Raw genomic sequence first — 22,323 nt, 5'->3', positions numbered from 1 at the left:
AAATGCTTGCAATGAAAAATTTATTTTTTTCTGCAAGTGTTAAACTTTTTCTCTGTCTGTGTCTAAAAAAACATCTCGTCCGTTTAATCCTGCGGGGAAGACAAATGATCATCCTAGACAGATGTGTGCTGACAAGAGGACACAAAGGATGGACAAAAAAGAATACCAAGTCTGATCTGGCATTAGTTGCATTATGGGTAATGTAGTCTTTAACACTGTCATTTTAGACAGTCAAAATCAATACTGTTGAATCAGTGATATCACCTTTTTTATTCTGCACATTCTTTTTCCTTTTCCAAACCTGGTGCCTACATTACCCATAATGCAACTCAGCCACTAACACTGAGTGACATCATTGTAGGAACCTTATCAGACCATATGCAGCTTCCTCTAAAGCCACAAAGAGGCTTTAAACTACCTTTTTGACATATAGTATGCAGAATTACGCCCTTAATCCTGCAAAAAACATTAATGTGTAAAATTGGTGTAGTTTCCCTTTAAAACTGAGGTCTGTGAGAATTGGTGGAGTATTTACTTTGCCCAGCAGATGTCAGTGGTACAACAGGACCCGTCTGTAACAGCAGTTCATGAACTTTTCTAAGGATGTTCATCTTCCAGAGAGCTTTTCTCTCCCTTTGCATTAGTTTCCCTTAACAAACCATGAACAAGGTTACAAGGTTATTAAGGAGGAAACGTCTTGTCAACATGCAACCAAGACACAAATCTTTGGCTGTGTTTCTTTCACTGGTGATGTAAGGAAACTGATGTACTTACTGTACATACGGCACTTTACAGTTCTCTTAACCTTTCAGTCAGTTTGACACATTCTTAGTGTCTGATTTTGCAATAAAACACCTCCTACTTTTATTTTTTTTAAAAAACCAACAAGCACAACCCTAAATAACACTCCTTGTTACAGGTTGTACTTGAAATCAAATTATCTCTGCAGTCAGCTGGCTCTGATTTGAGCTGCATGTTTGTTTTTTTATTAAGAAACCGTGTAACATGAGTTTCACATGTGCGACTGCCAGTTCACCGGTCGGAGCCTGAGCATGTGATCAGGTGAAATCTAACTTGGCCTTGTTTTTCTCTCCTCAGTGATTATCTGAGACTCAGAGCGAGACCGAGGCACAGAAACAAATCATTGTGAATGTGCCAAGAATGTTTTCTTGATTAAGGATTATTAAAAAAAAAAAAAAAAAAATCTGCTAAACTTGAGGACAAAGGTCTAATTTGTGCCCTAAAAATCTAAAGTAGCACATTTGACATCCCTCCTCCATGTCACCAAGACAGATTGTTTACAGCTTCTTGTCTTTTAAGGAAAAATTATAAGTTCTACATGTTTATTCTCATCAAAAGTCACCAGTTTGTCTCTTTCAGACTGTCTGGAAACATTAAACATTAGTTGCTGTTGGATAAATTTGAAATAAAGTTGATTTTAATCATACAAAATAAAAACTTATTTATCTCACCGTCAGTATTAAAGTGTCTCCAAAAGTGTTATCTCTGCCTGAAGCTGGAACAGTCACATTATTATGAACTGTCGAATCATTTTAATTATTATACACTGTAAAAAAAAAAGACATTTACTGTAAATAAATCTTAAGTAAATATATGTTTTAAAATAATGCTGCTGTAAAAGTACGCTTAGAGTACGTAAGTTTAAATAAGACTTTTTTTCTGTTATTTTTAACTTTGGCTTGTTAGTTTTTTCACTTTTTCAAGAGTTTATTTAGCAGCAATCAGAATAAGAACAGAACATCTACGGCACAAACGTGGTTATCGCTGTGAAAACATGATTACCACTGTACAAACACGGTTATCAGTATAAAAATAGTGTCTCCTGGATATCGGTACATAAACACAGATCACAGATACTGTAGACAAAGTGGGCCCCTCTTTTCCCATCATGCAATGTGCTGAGTGGTTTGTTATATAGTAATATAAGTAAATAAATATCTGGTGATCCATTTTCTAAATTGTTCTCTCTCTTGTGTTTATGACATAAGAATTTTTTTTTTGCATGGATCAAATTTTCAAAATTACCTCTTAATATTTTATTATATTTAATCCACTGACCTCTGTGCTCGGATTGTAAAAGATAATTGATGATTATGGGATTCTGCATTTTTAACCAAAATTTTAACCACTAACAGCAACTCAATTATAATTATTTTCAATCTTTTTAATTGTTTTTTTTATGAGAAACATCTGGCAGGCCAAATTTGGCGCACAGGCCACACTTTGGGCAGTCGTTTAGTAGACTGATTGAATAATTCTTTAAAACAACACAATTATGCTGCGACTTTAAAGATCGAAACCTTCGGATAGTGGATTTTAAATGTTTGTCTGTAGTGAAAAAAACTGTAATTTTACAGTCAATTATTGTTAAATGATGTGTTTTACTGGGGTTTTATGGGAGCTGTTTGGCAACGCTTACATTTTTTTTTTTTCCAACAGTGGCACAAAGCTGCAGAAACACACACAAGAGAAACAGAAAGAAGATATCAACACTCTGCTGACCTTTGTGCTTTCTCTGCCATCGTAAAAAGCAAAGCAAGACACCGTGGCGAAGCATGAAAAAAGGACTCATGCGTCAGATTTGAATTTCAGCTGCAGCCCAGATATTTGATACCCTGAAACTACCAGGCACGAAAATAACCAAACATGCCCACACATGAGACCCCCTGCACCTTGAAACGTTATAGCGCTTCAGGTCTCAGGAGGTGGGTTTGCTGTAATCAGTGTGGAAAACATCAGCTGTTTCCAGTTACCCAAAGTTGTGACTCTAATTGATTCAACTTATTGGCTTCAAACTGAGTTTAGCATAACAGCGCCAGTGTCCGCAAGCATCTGATCAAATTAACATGAATGTCTGTCATGGGTTTGGAGGTTTCTCTCTGCTCTGAGATTTCCCAAGGTCCGACTTTGTTCAGTTTTGGTGACACATCAGTCTGGTTTTATGTAAGACTGTACTCGGCTCAGCAGTGAGGTAATAAAGTAGACATGGCATGTAGACTGCAGCACATAGGCTCCTTATACTGGACTGTTGCTTTGTTACACAGAATATCTGTGTATCCAGGTATAAAGTCATACAGAAACACTCTGTGTGTCTTGAATAAAGACATTTATTCTGTTAACTGGCATCTGGCTTTCTTATTAATCAGTGACATGAAGACAAAGAGATGATGGAATATTGTTAAAATTATGAGATAACTTTTTTATAAGTAAGCAGCTCCCTTCAAATGCCACAATTTATGTTAAGATGAGTTGGAAACAGCAGGTTTTATTCAATTGTCTTTGCTCTGAGGCTGTCTGTGAGGACAGGAGGACATTATAAGGAAACATCACGTGTCGAAATTCTTTACAGGGTTTATCTCAGGCAATGCAGATTTGTAAAAACAAAGAGGCGAAGAAACAAACCCCTGTCTACATCAGAGCTGAGGTGGAACAGGTTCAGGTTTCTGGGCTTCAACATCAATGAGAACCGATGTTGGTAAAACGAGTGATAAAACAGGACAGAGTTTGAAAATGATGATCTCCAATGACCAGTTTGATATTTTTGGGACTGAGCTTTCTTATTCAGAGTTAGTTGAGTAGATTTATAGTCATAAATACAAAGTTAACACAGGAAAGTAGCTTAGCTTAGCATACAAACTGGAACTGAGGGGAAACAGCTGGATCTGTCTGAGGTAACAAAAAACAACGAACATCAGACTTTTTCTCATGAAGTCACTGGACCCTGCTGAGAAATAGTCCCAAACAAAACTTCCCGTAAAACTACAACCTGTCAGTATCATACTTTAGTTAATATTCAGATTAAAGAAGTACATTTCTTTAGAGTTGCTGGCTGAAGGATTTTTGACAGAGCCAGACTCACCGTCCCTAAGCTAAGCTAAGCTAAGCTAACTGGCTGTAGCATTGTATCCCACTTTACAGATATGAGTGTGCTGTCTGTCATCTTGTCGAACTCTTTGCAAGAAAGCAAATACGTGTGATTCTCAAAAATGGGATTCTCCCAAAATTAGAATCAGTGGAAGTTTTTCTAAGAACCACAGATTGGATTAATAGTTAAAGAACAGTTAAACCGTCTGTCAACTAAACACAACCTAACTTTATTTAAAGATCGAGCTTCTCCTGCTGCCTCAGCGTCTACCTCAAATCTGACGGTTTCAAATGCCGCCGTCCACGTGTCTCAATTTAATCTACAAATCACATTAAATGTGTTTCGCTCCAGACTTCCATTAACTCAGCTGATTTCCATTTAAAAAGACATCCTATTTATTTCTCGTCTTTGAGAAGTTCCATAAGCTTTCATACTGTTGTGATATAATTCTACCTCAGTTACGTGACTCAGCAGATCCATCAAGTTCACGGACGAAGAGCCTGAAATGTCGGAAAGATTTCTCAGCTCAAGCGTCCCGTCCTGATGTTTCTGCCCTCTGAGACAATAATTCAATCCGAAGATGATTCAATTATGCAAAAGTGCCTTTGAATGTCAAAAATCAAAGCGCTTTATGAACCATTAATAAGAACGTTTTTTTCCTAATATCCCATATACAGATTTTTTCTGTCGTTTTCTAAAAAAACATTTGGTAACACTTCAATTATCTTGCTTTGTGATACATTATCAAACGCTCATGGGCTTAAATGAGGCACCAAGTCTGTTGTTTTGAATATCAATAAGGAGACAATTAAAGGTTTCATCCATCGGATCTACAGCTGTAAGTGTTAAAGGATAACTTGACCCAAAAATGGAAATTCAGTCATTATTTGCACACCCTCATGCCGATGGAAAGTCAGGGGGAGCACAACAGCGTCACAGCATCATCCAGCACGACTGAAGTAGATGGGGACTTAACAAAAAACATAAAGCCCCAACGTTACTTTAAAAAGATTCACACCCTCGAAAAAATACTGTAACTAACATCTTCTCAAATCCAACTGAGCTTCCAAAAGCTTTGATTATGCTGGACGATCTTCTGCTTCTTTCTGTTATTTGTTTTTAACGTTTTAAAACAAGTCCCCATCTACTTCAGATGTTCGGGACGAGGCTGCAACAGTTTTTTGCTATGAAACTTTGGGTGAAATATTCCTTTAAAAAGTGCATTTAGTGAATGTAGTAAATCTACAAGCGGCTCAGTTGTCTCTTACTCGCTCACATCTAGGTGACGTTATTTTTACAAAACAGAAATCACACAGTTTTTCTCGCTGTAACGTTGCACATCCGGACCAACAGCAACGTCCACAAACCGGACAACATGTGCACCTTGTTCACTGAGAGGACATCGGATGTCCCGGCAGCAGTTACATAACACACATCAGTCCATGAGGGTGGTGACTTCTTCCCATGAGACTGATGGACCAGGATCCAGCAGCATCATCAACATCCAGTTTTCACTGCAGACACGGCAGACGGTCTAATGACATTTACTCGCTCATTAGTCGGACTAAATGTGCAGCTCCAGCTTCTCTGTAGGAAGGAAAGTTCAAACTACACGATATGACCTGAACATGATATACATACATGTACAGTTTGGAGATACTTAGTGTACTAGAGTATTTCCATTTTGTTACTTTAAGCTTCTACTCCAGTATATTACAGGGTGTGATTTCAAACAATTCCCCCCGGGGATTAATAAAGTATTCTGATTCTGAGGTTGTTGTTTTTATTCCCATCTTTAAAAGTCAATATTATTAGATTAAATTAGACTTCTTAACTCATAATTCCAACTTTTAATCTCATCATTTTGTCAGTTTATCTCATATTTATGACTTCTTACATCATATTTATGTCTCACTGAATCATAATTTCAACTTGTATCTCATAATTTTGACTTCTGATTTCATAATAAAGACCTTTTATTGCCTAATTTCGTCTTTGTCTACTCATAATTTGTACTTTTTAAAATCATAATTAAGACCTTTCATTTACATATTTACGCTTTACTTTCATCTTTCTTTCTATAACTGGTGGAAACATTCGTTCATATCTATGCGGAAGCAAAGTAGCACATTTCTGAACTAATTACATCAGGTTGATAAACAAACACTGATTCCAAAAATGATAAAAATGCTGAATATCAGATCAGATAATTAACTTATATATGGGTTGACCTGTTGTACACAGTGTGTACATTCATGTTAATATGCAGAATATACTTTTACTTGTACTTTTAATGCTGACTGATACTTATTCCGCTTTACTAAAATGACATTTTTACACAGTGTCTTGTTTAAATACTTTATTTATTTATTTATTTTATTCATTTTAGACCAGAAGGGGAAAAACTCAATCTGAAGTGAAGAATCTTTTCTTTAGTATTTGTTCATATTGTCATTTGGTTGCATCATCTGCTGCACTGTGAAAATATCCTCCCAACCTTTAATGCTCTTAATATTTATCAGTGCTGTCTTGTGTATCTGTGCTTGTTGCTCAGACTTCAGTCATCTGAGGACAGGCTGTGTTTTTCTCTCTGCAGGTCTTTTTTTTTTTTTTTTTTTTTTGATGCAGCGAGAGGCGTGCCGAGCCGGGTCGGGCCGGGCCGGACCAGGATCGACTCATAGGCTTCATGTGATCCTGCAGGGAGGTGTTTGGCTAAAAGGACTTTTTCCCAACAGCAGGCTGCAGCAGCATTCCCACAGCTGAGCGCCTCTCACGAAGCCTCGCCTCTCTTCTCTCTTCTCTCGCTGCACATTTGGGATTTTAACATCACTTGTGCGGCTCATTCCGGACAGTGACGCGCTGCAGATCCGAACGATGGGAGACGCTCAGTCTGCGCAGAGGGAGGGCAAGAAGGATGCAGCAGCTGAGGAGGAGAGCGGAAAAGTGGATGATGCTCTGACCGAGCAGGCTGCTGAAGACAAGGTACCGTCTCATCTCCCTTCCGCACATCCTCATGGTTGACATACTGCAGATGAACTCCTGTCACGTGTTCAGGTCAAACTTATCCACACTTGTTCTTTGATAGGAAACCCTGTCAGTGTTTGTTGTGTGTGTGTGTGTGTCTGTGTGTGTTGGGGGGAGAAAATGCTGAGGCTGGATTCTCTTGTTTGCTTGCCAACAAATGCATCCAGATTTAAAAAAAACAAAAAAAAAAAACAGCCCCTGTCTCATGTGGAGCCGCATCAGCTCATCCAAGTGCAGAATAAAAGCTTCTGCAGATTCCTTCCTTGTTGAAATTGTTGAAAATGTGTTTTAATCCTGACTGACTATTGAGAGCTGTAGATGCCCAGTAACAGAAGCAGTTTTGCCCTTCTGAGGACCTTGTTTTCACTGTTGCAATGGTCTGCCTTTACTGTAGATGAAAAGTAAACTGCATGGAGGAGTAATGACCTTTCATTCTTGGAGGAACCAAAGGAAAAGCCCAGGGGAGGGATGGAATTTCCCCTTTGCTGCACTCAGCAGCAGGCAACATCGATTATTTGTGTACAGCATCATCACTGGTTCACGCAGAGCAGGAAGTCCATTAGACTTGGGATATAAAAATAGCAATTAATGTCTTGTGAGTGATAATTATCTTGTGATGTTGATTTATTGGCACTGTTGAACTTGGTGGCTCGGGTCAGTGTGTGATTTGGATGGAAAAGGACCAAAGTATTCTTTGTTTTGAGTCTAATGTGTGAAATTTTCAAGTTAAAAGCAAAAATGTGTTTCTTTCACTTTAAATAAGTAGAATAATATTTTCTTTTCTAAATGAGTAGCAAATGGAATTGATGAATTACATTCTGCATCGCACTAATTAACAGTGTTTTTTGCAAAACCAATACCTGAAAAAGTTGGGACGCTGTTCAAATCATAAATCACTTGAATGGCTCAGAGTGAAGTGCAGTCCTCCGTCCTCTTTTGTAATCACTCTGTCGTACCAAGATGCATCTCACAATTTTAAAGAAAGTGAGAAAGAATTCCAGAATGTAATGTTTCGTCGCTCCTTTCTGACATGTACTCAGTCGAAAACAGTACAAAGACGATATATTTGGTAGAGAGAAAGAGGAAGCAGGAGTGCTACTGGTGTCACGCAAGACACCAGCGCTCATGGAAGGAGGAGAAAAAAAAAAAATGTCAGAAATAATCCAGCTCCAAGCATTAAAGGTGATTTAATAAATGTGAAAGGCCTTCATTTCTCGCCACCCTGAAGAAGGCACAAGCACATATGTGTGTCATTTTACGACATATTTAATGTTTTACCTCTTCAGCTTTATTGATTATTGTAAATATGTCGACACCAGCGACAGGGAAGACTGTTGAATGCTGATAAAACACCTGGCACAGTCCGCAAGTAAACAGGTTAATTTCTAACAGGTGACAGTATCATGTCTGGGTATGAAAGGAGGGAATCCATGAAAGGCTCAGCTGTTCACAAGCGAGGATGGGGCGAGGTTGACTGTGAAACATATGATTGTAGGAAAGATATTTACTGCACAGGCTCCAGCAGACCTTGTAAAACAGAATCAACCATTTAAGTTCAGGGTGAGTGAAAACAAAGCGGTGCCTGTTCAGAGGTGTGTTGCATGTGAAATAAATAACTTTTTCGACCGGGGAAATTCAGCTCACACCCATCCATAATCACATTACACCCTCTGATCCTGCTGGCATACGGTCTCGTTTCAATTCACAGTCCATGTTGCTTTTATCTCAACATTTAGGGGAGTGAAATCTGGTTCTTGGGTCACTCATAATCATATCAACTTTTAATTAGTCATCAAATTATTCTACTTAATAAAACACTAAAAAAAAGTTTATTTATTGCTGTGTGTGTATGAAGAAATGGCAGCACAGAGTGGAAATAAATCTAACAATGTCTTAGTCGCTATAAGCAGACTGAATATGTCCCTTTGAGCTATTTGTATATTTGATTAAGTGTGTTACTCTGTTCTAGTTTAAGGACACAAGTTTCTTGCTCTGATTCCAATTCTCAGACATTTCCTCGGCTAATCTGACTAACTGATTGGAGATTGGGACAATTAGAGTCGTTTTAACTGCAAAACCTTCATCGCTCCCACCAAACAGTGGATGGACTGTGTGGTTTGCAAACAAAATAGGACTTTGGATCTCCAGTTAATCAAAGACTGAAATTCTTTGCTGGCTTTAATGGAAGCACACAGTCTGATGCTATGAGCATATGAGGGAATGGTTGCTGTGCATTTGTTTTAGCTGAAAAAAGGGCTTGGAAATGTTTAAAGATGGGAACTAGTTTGATTGACTTGCCTTGCCTACATTGTACATTTTATGTTTTTGTACATTCGATGTGTTTTTGTTTTGTTTCAGCCTCTCAAAAACACTGGGCAGATCTCTGAGCTCAATGGGAAAGCAGACGGCTCTATAGCAGAAGTTAATGGTCACTGTAAGGATGAGATTGCAGCTGAGGGTAGGTACTCATCGTTTGTTTTACTGCTCACTGGCAGACAGTGTCAGCATAATTGAACAGCCGCAGGACCTGTTGGACTTCAGCTGATATAGTTTCATCTTTCATCAGTCTTGTACAGTTGTTGCAATCGAAGTGTTTTAATATTTAATTTCTTTCCTGGTTTAGCGATCCTTACGCCAGACGAAGATGTTTCAGAAACAGAAAAGCCTCTTCAGGAAGAAGTAAAGCCATTAGAAAATGTTGAAATTAATGAAAAGACATCACCTGATGAAGCTGACGCTAATGAAGACGTGCCCCTGGAAATGACTGAAATGGATGCCAAGCAGAATGACATCAACGATGGTTTCAGAAAATTTTTCAGTAACATTGGTTTGAAATTAACGGTAAAGAGGGGCTCCGTTGATACAGCAACAGATGTGCCTGAAAAAACCAACAAGGAAGAAGCAAGCATACCAGAAGAGGTCGAGGATGCTGCAAAGGAGTCCAAAAGTGAGACTGCTGAACAGAACACTGATGTGAACATAGCGCAGGAGACTTACGACAATGATTCAACAACATGTCCTACTATGACAGACGCTACATCGGAAGATGTTGTAGAAAACGCAGAGGAGAAAACAACGGAAACCAAAGAAGAAGTTGAATCTCATGATGCAGATGCAGCAACATCATCTGTGGGCGAAGATGCACACCAGGAAGCCACACCTGAAGAAGAGCCACAGGAAACATCTCCGTCTGATGCTGATGTAGATGCGGTATCTCCAATTAAGAGATTTTTTACGACTGGAATATTTTCTGGACTGGGAAAAAAGAAAAAGAGACCCGCAGAAGATGAGACAACTGAGAAAGAACTCGTAGACATGGGAAAAAAGGAAGTCACAGAGACAACAGAACAATCTGCAGAAGACCAACAACAGGACAAAGAGGAGTTTACTCTAGGTGTAGAGGCAGATGCAGTTGAGGCAGAGCATGAAGAAAATGAACTTAAAGAGGAGATCGCATCAGCCCAGGTGAAAGATGAAGGAAAATCTTCTTCCAGGGATCTTTCAGAAATGAGTCCTCAAGAGAAGGAAAAAGTTCAATCAAGTCCTCTAAAAAGGCTGCTGTCAGGTTCTAGTTTCAAGAAACTCCCCAAAAAGCAAAGAAGCAGGAGGTCAAGTGATACAAAGCTGTCCAACTCTGGAGAACATGTTTCAGATCAGCTCCTGTCGTCTACCGAGTCGGCTGAGAATCGAAAGCAAGAAAGTCCTGAACAACCCTCTGCAGAGGCAGGAGAGGAGGATGGTGCATGGGCTTCCTTCAAAAAACTTATGACTCCGAAAAAACGTGTGAAGAGATCCTCCTTGACCAATGAAGACACACAAATCTCAGTTCCAGTGGAACCTAAACCAAGCGAAGGAGAGCAAATATCAGATCACAGCACAGAGGAAGGCAAAAAAAGGAAGGACTCATCAGTTTCATGGGAAGCTGTTTTGTGTGGATCTGGAAGAAGAAGAAGCCGTAAAACATCTGACTCCGAGGATGAAACACCTCAAATTGATAACACTGATCACAAACAAGGTGGTGGATCTAAACATGGCGCAGAATCTCCCCTAGAAGGTTCAAATGAGCAAGATGTTATCGCCTCGTCACCCAAACAAGCAGGAAGTCCTTCAGAGAGTGATGGAGGGTCAACATGGAACTCTCTGAAAAGACTTGTCACCCCAAAACGGAAAGCCAAGGATGAGGATGATGGCAAAGAAATCATTCAGTCTGATAGTGAAGTTACTCAGGACGAGTCATCCTTTTCGTTAAAGAAACTCCTGCCAGGACGAAAAAAGAGGAAGTCTGCTGAAAAGCAAGACCGAGCATCTTCAGATGAGGCGGACAGGGACGTAGCTTCAGGTGATGAAGACTCTGAGACACCAGCTGTTGTTCCAATGTCTGAGTTTGATACAGTTGAGACAGAAGTTCACATACAAACACAGGCAGACATAGAAAGTCACATACCTGAGGAAGCAAGCTATGAACTCCAAAAAGACCTTCCTGATCAGACGGCAGAACCAGTCCTACCTTGTGAAAGTCTGCAAACTGAAGCAAACGCAGTCCCGGACCATTATGCTGCTTTAGAAAAACAGGTACCTGCAGCCCCTGCTGCAAACACAGAACCAGATGACGAAACAGAATCTACCACTAGTCATCCACAACTCAGTGACATTCCAGAGGAGGGCATAATCACAGACACCATGGTCACTCCAGCTTCAGTCGCTGGGGAGGCAGCTAGAGATGACACTTTAGCAGAGGACCTGATAGAGATCACATCCGAGGCCATTACTGCACCAGAGCCCGTCTCAGGCATTACTCTTGCAGATGAAACTGAGATGATCTCTGCCGTTTCCCAGTTATCTTCAGAGTCCTCAAAAACATCTGGTAACACAACACCAGTCCCAGCAGAATATGAGGTTGAGGAAACCGATGCACTCCTGTATCAGGTTGTTGAAACCATCTCAATAAGCCCAAAGTCAGTCCCGGTTTGTTCAGATAAGCCAAGATCTGAACAAATAGTTGGTTCTGCCTCTAATCAAATACTGGAAAAATATGAAATAGAAGAGCCAACAATTCTGGAAATACACAAGAAGTTAGATGCAGGTCTAAATGTTGAGGAACTGGATGCAATTAATGAACTTGCAACTACCTCCCAAACAGAGAGCACATCTGAAGTTGTGTCTGAAGTTACTACTGAGGAGTTTAACACTGCTGAAATTCCTGTGGATGAAAAACAAGGGGTCAGTGTTACACATCCAGAAGAAAGCGTGAAAGAATGTGAACAGATTGATGAGAGCCATCATCAGGTGGAAGGCCTATCTGAGATGGACGCTGCTGTACCTACAGATACATTGATGAAAATAAATGAATCATCAGCTGTACAAGGCGACATATTGGATTCAGAGGAGGGTGTTGTTCGATCACAAGAAGAAATCTCAGAGGACATACTGGCAGCAGAAACTGTTACCGATGAACTCAAAGAGGAAACAGAGCCAGGTGAGGAAGACGAACAAGTACAGGATGCTGCCAAAATGGAACAAGTTCAAGTACCTGAAGAATTAGAAGCTGTGCAAGCCTCCACATTAGAATCAGAGGAGACTAGTGTTCAATCACCAGAGGAGGAGGTAAAATCAGAGGACAGTCCACCTGCAGAAACAGTTACAGACGAACCCAAACAGACAGCAGAGCATCTAACTGAAGTCAGTGTCGAGCCAGAAAACAAAGAACTGCCAGTGAAAGCTGTCAGAACTGAACATGTTGAAGAACCGCAAGTGTTAGAGGCTGTTCAAGAACCCATATTAGATTCAGTGGATGGCAGTGTTCAGTCACTTGAAAAAGAAGCAATAGTGGACCTTCCCAAAGCAGAAACAGTCACATGTGAACCAAAACACGAAACAGTACCTCTCAATGAGCCAGTGGATGCTTCCAAAACTGATGATGTTCAAGAACCGGAAGTATTACAAGCTGTACAAGCCCCAGTATCAGAAGAAAAACTACCAGTGGAACTTGCCAAATCTGAACATATTCAGGAACAAGTATTAGAATCTGTCCAAGCCTCCACATTAGATTCAGAGGTTAGCAGTGTTAAATCACTCGAAAAAGAGGTAATATCAGCAGATGTTCCAGAGGCTGAAACAGTAATAGATGAGCCCAAAGAAGAAAAGATACCTCTGACAGAGGCAGAGGATGTTTCCAAAACTGAAGATGTTCAAGAACCGGAAGTGTTACAAGCTGTACAAACAGCCATATCCAATGCCGGCAGCCTTCTATCATTTGAAAAGGAAGAAACATCAGAGGATATTCCAGCAGAGGAAACGGTTACAGACGAACTGAAACAGGAAGCCGAAGTCGAGGTTGAGCCAGAAGAAAAACTAACATTAGAAGTTGCCAAATCTGAACATATGCAGGAACCACAAGAATTAGAAGCTGTCCAAGCCTCCACGTTAGATTCAGAGGATAGCAGTGTTGAAAAAGAGGTAATATCAGTGGATGTTCCAGAGGCTGAAACAGTAACAGATGAACCAAAAGAAGAAAAAATACCTCTGACAGAGCCAGAGGATGTTTCCAAAACTGAAGATGTTCAGGAACCAGAAGTGTTACAAGCTGTAGGAACACCCACACCCGACACTGGTGGCTTCCCATCACTTGAGAAGGAACAAACATCTGAGGAAATTCCAGCAGAGGAAACGGTTACGGATGAACCGAAACAGGAAGCCGAAGTCGAGGTTGAGCCAGAAGAAAAACTAACATTGGAAGTTGCCAAATCTGAACATATTCAGGAACCACAAGTATTAGAATCTGTCCAAGCCTCCACATTAGATTCAGAGGATAGCAGTGTTATATCACTTGAAAAAGAGGTAATATCAGCGGACGTTCCAGAGGCTGAAACAGTAAAAGATGAGCCCAAAGAAGAAAAGATACCTCTGACAGAGCCAGAGGATGATTCCAAAACTGAAGACGTTCAAGAACCAGAAGTGTTACAAGCCGTACAAACAGCCACATCCGACGCTGGTGACTTCCCATCACTTGAAAAGGAAGAAACATCAGAGGATATTCCAGCAGAGGAAACGGTTACGGATGAACCGAACCTAGAAGCTAAAGTCGAGGTTGAGCCAGAAGAAAAACTAACTTTGGAAGTTGCCAAAACTGAAGAAGAAGAACACAAAGTATTACCATCTAATGTAAAAGAGACCAAAACTAAGGAAGTGGTATTACAGTCACATACAGTCACAGAGGAAGAAACGTTGTCAGAGGACATTCCCAAACCAGACGCTGACAATTTAATTGCTTCTGTCGCAGATGAAATCGAGAGCAAAGTCTTGCCACAACTGGATCAGGCTTTAGAGAAAACAGAGGATCAAGAAACTGAAAGTATTTCGAAAGATGTTCAGGTGGAGCAGGAGGACAGCATCCCTGAGGGTGTAGATGAATTACAAACAGCAGTTCAAGTATCCTCTGTCACTGAGGAGGCAAGTAATGTTCAAGACCTGGGAAAAACAGTATTTTCTGGAGAAACCGCAGCACTCTGTGTTACAGAGGAACCCAAACATGGTATGCAGCTTAGTGAAGTGCAGGAAAGTGTTGAGGAGGGAATAGAAAGCAAAATTCCGGACAGCGAGATAAAGACTGCAGAAGTTGAACCTGCCTTAGTGGCTCCAGTCGTTGTTTGTGATCTAAAAGGTGTCTTGGTTGCAGTAACCGATGTTTTGATAGAGAAAACTTCAGAAATGACTGAACCCTTGAAAGAGACAATTGCAAGTGAGGTAGTGCTGAAGGAGGAAGTCGAGGCTGCTGTGCCGCTGGGAAAAGAAGATATGGCTGAGACAACAGGGGAGGTTGAAATGATGCATGTGCCATCAGTAACGCTTGAGGAGGATCATAGGAGTCAAGTTCAGGTGGTCGATGCTGATACAAAATCCGCAGAGACAGAGGGAGGGGTAACTGACACCGAGGAAGTCACAGATGTTTGTAATGAAATGGGTAAAAATGTAGACAATCTCTCCGCAGCTCCAGAGGTTGAAGAGGAATTAATTCATGAGGAACACAAGGTGACAATTCAAGAAGTTACTCAACATGTTGAAGAGGAATTACCAGAGACAGAGCCTGAATCAGTGGTTGCAAACCTCGAACAAGAAGTGATTGAACAGCCGCTTGCCGTGACGAAAATAAGCGAGATGGCTGAAAGTGAATCAAATGATGTGGAGGATCAAACGGCAGCGGAGGAAAGTATAGAATCATCCAGAGATCGACAGGATGAAGCAACTGCTGTAATCAGTGATGAGTCTGCAACAGAAGCGCAGGTGTCGAAGGATCTCATGCAGACCCCTGATCTTCCAGAGAGTTTAGATGCTTCTATCCATGATCACAAAGAGGATCTGGAGCAAACTGAAGCCGAACAGGGAAAACTGCAAGTAGGCATCCCAGGCAAAGAGGTCAAATCGTCATCAGAGGAAGCACAAATTATGCAAGTTTCTCAAAGTACGATTGTTTCGCCTAGCAACACTGGATTGGTCATCCCACAAAACACAGGAATCATCTCGTCAGTAGGTAATGTGGAGTCCCCGTCAAGTCTTTCTTTAGAATTCAAACTTAACATACAGTTCGGGCAAGCAAAGGCACCATTTTCCCCACCACCTGCAACAGAGAGAATTGCACCTGTGAATCAGACAGCCGTGCCCGATGCAGAAGAACCCGTAAAACCAATAAATCCAACTCAAACACCGGAGAGCCAGAAACAGACCGAGTTAACTAGCGTTGGTGTTCAGGCAGTAGAAATCACAGAAGCAACGGCAAAGTTAGATTCAAATGAAAATGGCGTGATTATGCCTCAACCCGTACTGCAGGGTGTCGGCATCCAAGTGATGGAAACAGTTCAACCAGTGGAACAAATTGAATCAACAGAGACAGTAACCTGCAGTGTTCAGGCCACAGAAACAATACATCCAATAAGACCAACAGAGCAAAGAGAAGTCTTTGTGAGTCAGGAAGTACTCTGCAAAGATCATGACCAAGAAACAAAGGAAGAAGAGCCGGTCAAAAAAATCGAGGAGGAAAATGACCAGGATGTGTGGATGGATGCTGAGGAAGTCATCTACACCCAAGAGAAAACAGAGGTGTTCCTTGAGGTGAACGAACCTCTAGAACCTCAGACAGGAAGTGACCAAGAGGAAGAGACAGGACTTGGACGCGAGGCTGAAATGGCTCCTGATTCCAAAACGGCAGAAGAAGAGAGTCTACAGGAAATGCAAAAAACAGAAGGAAATTGTGATGTCGAGAGTGAAGGTGAGGACTTTGCTGTTGCGCTTGAAGACCTGGAACCTGCAAGCGTGAGCGTCACTACGATGGACTTTGATTAATTTCAATCTCAACTTCAGTGTCACTAACTGGTAAGCCTTTCTCTTCTCTTTTGTCATTCTTAGCATGATGCGATATTGCCGTGTTGGTGTCGTTCCTGCAACATAAGACGACCGTCACTGCATCTGAACAATCACGTTTTTGTGATGTCATAGCTTTGCAAGACAGGAAAGGTACGGCTTTCTGACGTGATGATCGTTGTGAACGGGTCTATATTGACCCAAACCATGATCATTTCCAACCCAATCACCAGAATAAATGTAGGAAATGTGTCTTTCTGCAAAACATAGATATGTTGCACTTTATATGTCATTATTTTAAAATCTTTTGGCTCAATTCATCCATTTCAGACAGTGGCAACACTGTGGTTAGAGATTTGGTTAGGGTCAGGGAAAGATAATGTTTTGGCTTAAAATACCTGTTGTGGTCACCACAAATATGGCTTTGGGTGTTGCAAGGTCTTATTTAAAACATCTTGTTTTTTTTGTGGGTTTGTTTGCATTTTGGGACCTGCAATGAGGATCCTCTCGAAGCATTTACTATGATGCTGCAAGGACGACACCAACATGGAGACGTCTCCCTCTTTTTTTTTTTTAACCATTTGTCAATTTGTTCTTTCACTAAAATCCTGCATCACATTGTAAGCAATATCCAAACTGTAACTAATATCATGCTAAATTTTCTTTCTCTCTTTCTTTCTAGGTTCGGACAAATCAAAACGGAAGTCCCTCAAGTTTTTCAGAAGTTTCCAAAAAGCCATTAGTGTGTGTGTGATGAATGACAGAGATCTGGCAAGAGAAGCATCAACTGGAAAAGTGATAATCTTCTCAGGGGAACGCCTTGTTTGAACTACGAGTGAACTACATCCATTAGGCAATGACGTCTTTTAATACATCTGAGTGGTTTGCTATATTGTGCAATTTTTATTAGTAATCCTGCCAGGTCTTGTGTATCATAAGTGATGTTTTTTTGCACAGATCTAACCGGATCTGTTTTGATAGACTGCAGATTTCTGAGAGAGAAAGATGGCAGTTTTGTTAAGTATTATCCTTAAAACACATTTCTGGATGATTTCTTTTGCTTTTTCAGAAGCAACATTCACTCATCTCGGCCCAAGAGGATGTTTCTGGTTTATCAGTTTATGTAGATATTTCACCACTGTGACAATACATCATCTGTGTCCATAAACTCTTCTGTCATTCTGTACTTGTTTCATCATTTCATTTAAATACATGCTCTCACGGGATCTATGCAGATAAAAATAATACGCAGAATTAAGCATGCTATTATTACTGTATATTATCTTGTACATAATGACAGTTTTAATGCTTATACAGGCAAGAAAAAAGTTCTCATTTTGAGTCTGCAATACTTTCTACTCAGACAGGTTTTCAAATAAGTGCATGACAATCGCATGGCACGTCTTTGTTTTTTTGTTTTTAAAGTAAGAATTCACTTATTTTGATTCTATGTTAACTTAATCTTTACATATATAATTATAATCAGCAAAGCCTTAAACTTCAGCAATCATGGCAGCTTTACATGTGCATTTATTTCCAAGCCTTAAGCCTCAATGAGCTGGCACTATCACTGATACAACAGACTCGGTAAGCAAGTGTGTGTGTAGGGTGAGAGGAAAAAATAAGGTTTTCACAGGCTGTTGTGCTGCTGTTTGTCCTCTTCGAATTATTTTCACATATACTGACTTTTATGAAGAATTCTTCCTGATCTGTGTATATGTCCACTGATGGCAACATGCAGAATATAAACCTGAGTTACCTGTGTTTATATATTTACATATATATATATATACATATATATATTTACCAATGTTTATTAATAAAACATAATTTTATTTGAATAAATTCATACTTGTATGTACATCTTATGTATTGCTGAATTGTTTGTATTGACACTTCTGGTGATCGTGTGCTAACTTTAGACATTCTACTGAACCATTAATCAATAAGTGGATATTTTACATGCAAACACTGAAACATAACTGACAAACATTTAAAACAAATATTTTATTGCATCTTCAATAACTTAGCACTCACAGCTGGAGTTAATTAAATACCATTATTTATATTTTTCCCATCTTGTTTACTGCTGGTGTTTCAGTCACAAGAATAGTGTCACATGTCGAGGTGACACGAGGTTTAAAACCTGCATTCTTCACACTGAAAAGGATTCAGACTTTTGCACATAATGTAAAAATGAAAGAAATGTACAATTGTATGACACTGTAAAGCATAAATTCAGAAAACAAAACTCAAATGTATATAAAGACCTCCACCACCCTCGAGTCAGGATAATCAGCAAAACAGTAAATAAAAGGTAATAAAAAAAGAGACGGATTGATTGTGTGTTGTTGAAATGTAGATACTGTACGAGACGAACAGTAAGACATTCAAATATATTTAGGTCCACTTTATGATTTTAGTCGCTTCCAGAAAACGTCTTCACATGTGAAGTACCTTTGTGTAGAGCAGCATTCTTCCTTTGGAGCTTCCAGCACCCTTTTTTGAATTGTGCATCGTTGGAGCAGCAGGTTAGAAGATCATTTTTGAAAGTTCAAACAAAACCTACAAGAGAAACAAGCGATAGATGTAAATTAAACTGGCAATAGACACTTTTTTGCTTTAATCCTGTCATTATGAATTGCATGTTAATAATAATAATAATGATCAGAGTTTACCTCAGTTCCCTTTTCACTTTGCTTACACTATGCAATCTGGCCATCTTAGCATCGTGATTTTAAAAGGCAGCCCACCAGAGAACACAAAAAAGTAGCATCTCCTGTCAGAGTCTCTTTCAAATCCTTACCTCAATAGTAATGAGGATGACTATCATCCACTCCAACCTCAAGCTGTGCTTCTCACTCAGGTGGCTTCTCATCAGATCTGTTAACTGTGTGCAATGTTCCAGCTTCTCGTTCACAACCTAAAAACATACAAAATGTTTCTAGCTCAGAGCAAAAACAAACCACTGACCATTGATATGTCACATACCTTTTTTTTTTTTTTTTTTTTTTTTAAAAAGCAAAACTGTATTTACATTGACTCTGCGGTTGATGCTGAGGAACTGGCAGGTCTTTTCATAGAGCTTTTCCAGGTTTTCTCGGTCCCAGTAGAAATCTGGTGTGATGAGCAGGTCAGACCTCAGGTTTATACAGTGTCTGTCAGACAAACATATAAAAACAAAGGTTTTAACAAAGGTTTGTTGCAACTGCCCAGTAGAATTACTTTAAGATTGAGCTGTTAGATATAGAAAACTGAGCGAAGAAAGAAAGCAAAAAAAAAAATGGATATCAGTTGATCTTTGTTACTGATAACCTGGTAATAAACACAAGCTAAAATCTGAGATTCCATGCTGTCTGAAACAACCGGAAACTTTGGCCTTTCCTACACTTGAAGACACAAATAGAAAGGTCACAATTCCCCCTGAATGAACTTCTATTTAGAGAAAACTGAATTTACCTCAAAGTGAAAAGCTCGCCTATCTTCTGCATAACCTCTGCAGAGGACAACTTAACTCTTTTACCAGACTTCAGCGTCTGAGGAGAAAAAACAGATTAGGACATTAAGCTGAAGTGGAGCAGTGATGCTTGACCTGCCTTACAGACAGACAACAACCATTATAGATAATCAATTATTCAGAATTTCTTGCTGCCTGCTGTTAAGTGTCCACTGTACCTCTGGAATTGATTGAATTGACTCTACAAAGTTATCTAACGACACCTCCCATATCGCCAGCTTCACTGGAAAAGAAACCAAGAGGTTACACAGGGTTACTACAGAACAAGACACTCCTTTATGATCAGTGGATTCTCACCTGACAAACACAGTGCGTTTGAAAATGCAAATTTCTCCAGAAGAGCTTCATCTTGATTCATCTGATCATTAAGAATGAAGTTGCCACGCTCGAGCTTTGTATTTCCCCTGAAGAATAAAACAATTTGAATCAAAAGAAAAAAACAACAAAAAAAAAAACAAAAAACAACACAAGCGTGAAGATCAACATACTCCTCAACGGTGTAGTTAATCTCTTCATTTTCCCAGTGGACTAAAGCGACTTCATAGGGCTGGATCTCATGGTGCTCCAGTATTCTCATCACTCTTTTCAACTGTAAAAATTAAATGATCGAAGATGGATTAAACATGAGAGAAGTAAACAAGAAAGAATCTAATATTAAAAAAAAAAAAGAAGAAGTTAAATATAATTCTATTTACCGTTTTCTCCTCAACATTCCAGAAAACTACTGAGCCTTCCCTGAAATATCAGATTAGGAAAGTTAGTCCATCATTTCAGGAGGAGGAGAAGCAGAAGAACAAGCTGTTGTCACGCTCATGAAGTTAATACTGCTGCACAAAGACAGACATCTTATTTTCCAAAATGTGTGTAAAAAAATCTACAGATTATGACCTTCTTATCAAAATATCAAAATGTGAGAAGCGGGTAACAAAAAAATCTATATCGTGCATCTTTAAATGGAGCATCTGAGAATTTATATCCAAGACAAAACATAAACAAATACTTTGTTTGTGTACTTTATTTGTACCTGAAGAAGAACATAAGAGCATCATCATCTGGTTTCGCAGTCTTGTCTGTGCTTATCACCAGCACATTTGATGCATCTGAAATTAAAATATGACCATCACAAAACATGTTCCAAACACACGCAAGTCCCTGGGGAGCTGTAACATATGAATACTTTAGAGTCGCACCTCTTGGTAAATCCATCTCTTGGAATCCGTGGTGAATCAAGTCGTGGCAAAGTGTCGGTAAATGATACTGATCTGCTGTTGCAAAGGCAATACACTGCATCATATCCTACAGAGAGACACAGGGTTTAATTTAATTGATCCCCAAAACAAAAACATGGAGCATATCGAATAAGATCAGTCACTCATCTGATGAATCACCTTGTCTTCATTAAGGGAAGGCTGATTGGATCTCGAAGGCTGTTTTGTTCTCGGCCCTTTGGGAACCCTTTTTCCAGGCAGTGCTGCAGGTTTTACACTTGGCTTTAAGATCGACTTCACAATGTCGGGCGAATAAAGACGCTTCTGTTCGCTTCTACATTTGGACAACATCCCAGGGTCAGTTAACAAACTGCTGCTGAGACCTAAAGCAGGAAGAACATGTCTCACATGCTTCTGCTGTTGGTGGAAAGTGTTTAAATAACAGGTCCTTGAGAAGATCCCTGAGCCAGAGCAGCCTGAGTGAGTCCTGGGTTTGGATTCATACTTGTGTGGTTGGACAGATGGGGAGAAACTGGCTGAGGCGCACATGAAGACTGGTGTCCTCTCCACAGGCCGCTGAGCGCCCAATCTGGACCACAAGGTCCGGAGAAGCATCTTTCCTTGGACAGCTGCACAGGTGAGCTACAACACAGGACACAGCTGATGGTGTCACTAGATGATATGTCATGCTCTGATTTACCATTTCAGTCATCACAGCACTCTTTAAATTCAGTTGTTTCTATCATCAGATGGATATCCACTTAAAACTTCCATTCATAACATCTTAAACTCAATGTAAACACAAAAGTAGGTGCCAGAAACAACCGAGTCTGACCTTGACTACATTAGCTTTCGATATCCTCACTGAGAGTGTGGTTAGGATTTACACATAGTCAATAAACAGAGTGATTAATACATGATAAATAAATGCAGTTCTGTACCTACAGTACAGTACAAGTCAGTAGAGGTGGTAACGTGCCTCTGTGCGTCAGTGTGTCTGTTGGCTAATGTTTGGCGGCTAGCCAGTGGTTAGCTTACCAGTAAATGAAAGAGAAGTCATTCAAAACGAGTCTATTTTAAATCTTCTTCGGCGCGACAGGAAAAAATAAAAGAAGTTTCAACAAGTTTTGTGTTGAAATGAAATTGTGAAGTGAACACACGTAACTACACGGCAGCTTGGGTGACAGCGCTGGGAGGCGTGTTTGTTTTTGTCAATAAAGTTTTGTCGCCGCTTAGTTCCGGTTTGAGGTGACGTAATGACGCCTTACGTGGTTTGCTGTAGCCGAGATCTTTGACTGCCAGGCTTGAAAAACATTAAACAGGGCTGCAGAGGG

At 39.9% G+C, this 22,323-nt stretch overlaps 2 protein-coding genes across 3 annotated transcripts; one reads left to right on the top strand and one right to left on the bottom strand.

Moving 5' to 3' along the window:
• Positions 1–6,440: 6,440 nt before the first annotated feature.
• On the top strand, positions 6,441–18,127 carry akap12a (A kinase (PRKA) anchor protein 12a). The gene is made up of 4 exons (XM_037072668.1): positions 6,441–6,868; positions 9,269–9,368; positions 9,534–16,276; positions 16,947–18,127. Exons 1-3 carry the CDS (start codon positions 6,761–6,763, stop codon positions 16,244–16,246), a joined length of 6,921 nt encoding a protein of 2,306 aa, XP_036928563.1. The 5' UTR covers positions 6,441–6,760; the 3' UTR covers positions 16,247–16,276; positions 16,947–18,127.
• A 129-nt stretch (positions 18,128–18,256) lies between these two features.
• rmnd1 (required for meiotic nuclear division 1 homolog) lies at positions 18,257–22,223 on the bottom strand. Of its 2 annotated transcripts, none has more exons than XM_037072669.1 (12): positions 22,028–22,223; positions 21,170–21,631; positions 20,972–21,077; positions 20,806–20,881; positions 20,477–20,516; positions 20,270–20,370; positions 20,079–20,185; positions 19,940–20,004; positions 19,724–19,800; positions 19,302–19,422; positions 19,071–19,187; positions 18,257–18,829 (listed from the first exon to the last, which is right to left on the bottom strand). In XM_037072669.1, exons 2-12 carry the CDS (start codon positions 21,602–21,604, stop codon positions 18,797–18,799), a joined length of 1,278 nt encoding a protein of 425 aa, XP_036928564.1. In that variant the 5' UTR covers positions 21,605–21,631; positions 22,028–22,223; the 3' UTR covers positions 18,257–18,796. The 2 variants fall into 2 exon arrangements, with proteins under 2 accessions (XP_036928564.1, XP_036928565.1); XM_037072670.1 differs by lacking the exon at positions 22,028–22,223 and having other exon boundaries at positions 21,170–21,372; positions 21,495–21,620.
• Between the last annotated feature and the right edge of the window lie 100 nt (positions 22,224–22,323).

This window comes from Acanthopagrus latus, chromosome 16, assembly GCF_904848185.1.
Source record: "Acanthopagrus latus isolate v.2019 chromosome 16, fAcaLat1.1, whole genome shotgun sequence".
NCBI lineage: Eukaryota > Metazoa > Chordata > Actinopteri > Spariformes > Sparidae > Acanthopagrus > Acanthopagrus latus.
The sequence above is the reverse complement of the archived record's forward strand: the minus strand, read 5'-3'. Positions and strand labels throughout refer to the sequence as shown.

Excerpts from the sequence above, each read along its gene's own strand:
- akap12a (XM_037072668.1), top strand. The coding sequence starts at position 6,761 with ATGGGAGACGCTCAGTCTGCGCAGAGGGAGGGCAAGAAGGATGCAGCA. Across the intron at positions 6,869-9,268 it reads AGCAGGCTGCTGAAGACAAG|CCTCTCAAAAACACTGGGCA; the intron begins GTACCGTCTCAT and ends GTTTTGTTTCAG. Across the intron at positions 9,369-9,533 it reads GGATGAGATTGCAGCTGAGG|CGATCCTTACGCCAGACGAA; the intron begins GTAGGTACTCAT and ends TTCCTGGTTTAG.
- rmnd1 (XM_037072669.1), bottom strand. The coding sequence starts at position 21,604 with ATGCTTCTCCGGACCTTGTGGTCCAGATTGGGCGCTCAGCGGCCTGTG. Across the intron at positions 19,801-19,939 it reads CAATTCAATCAATTCCAGAG|ACGCTGAAGTCTGGTAAAAG; the intron begins GTACAGTGGACA and ends TTTTCTCCTCAG. Across the intron at positions 18,830-19,070 it reads TCATCCTCATTACTATTGAG|GTTTTGTTTGAACTTTCAAA; the intron begins GTAAGGATTTGA and ends TTTCTCTTGTAG.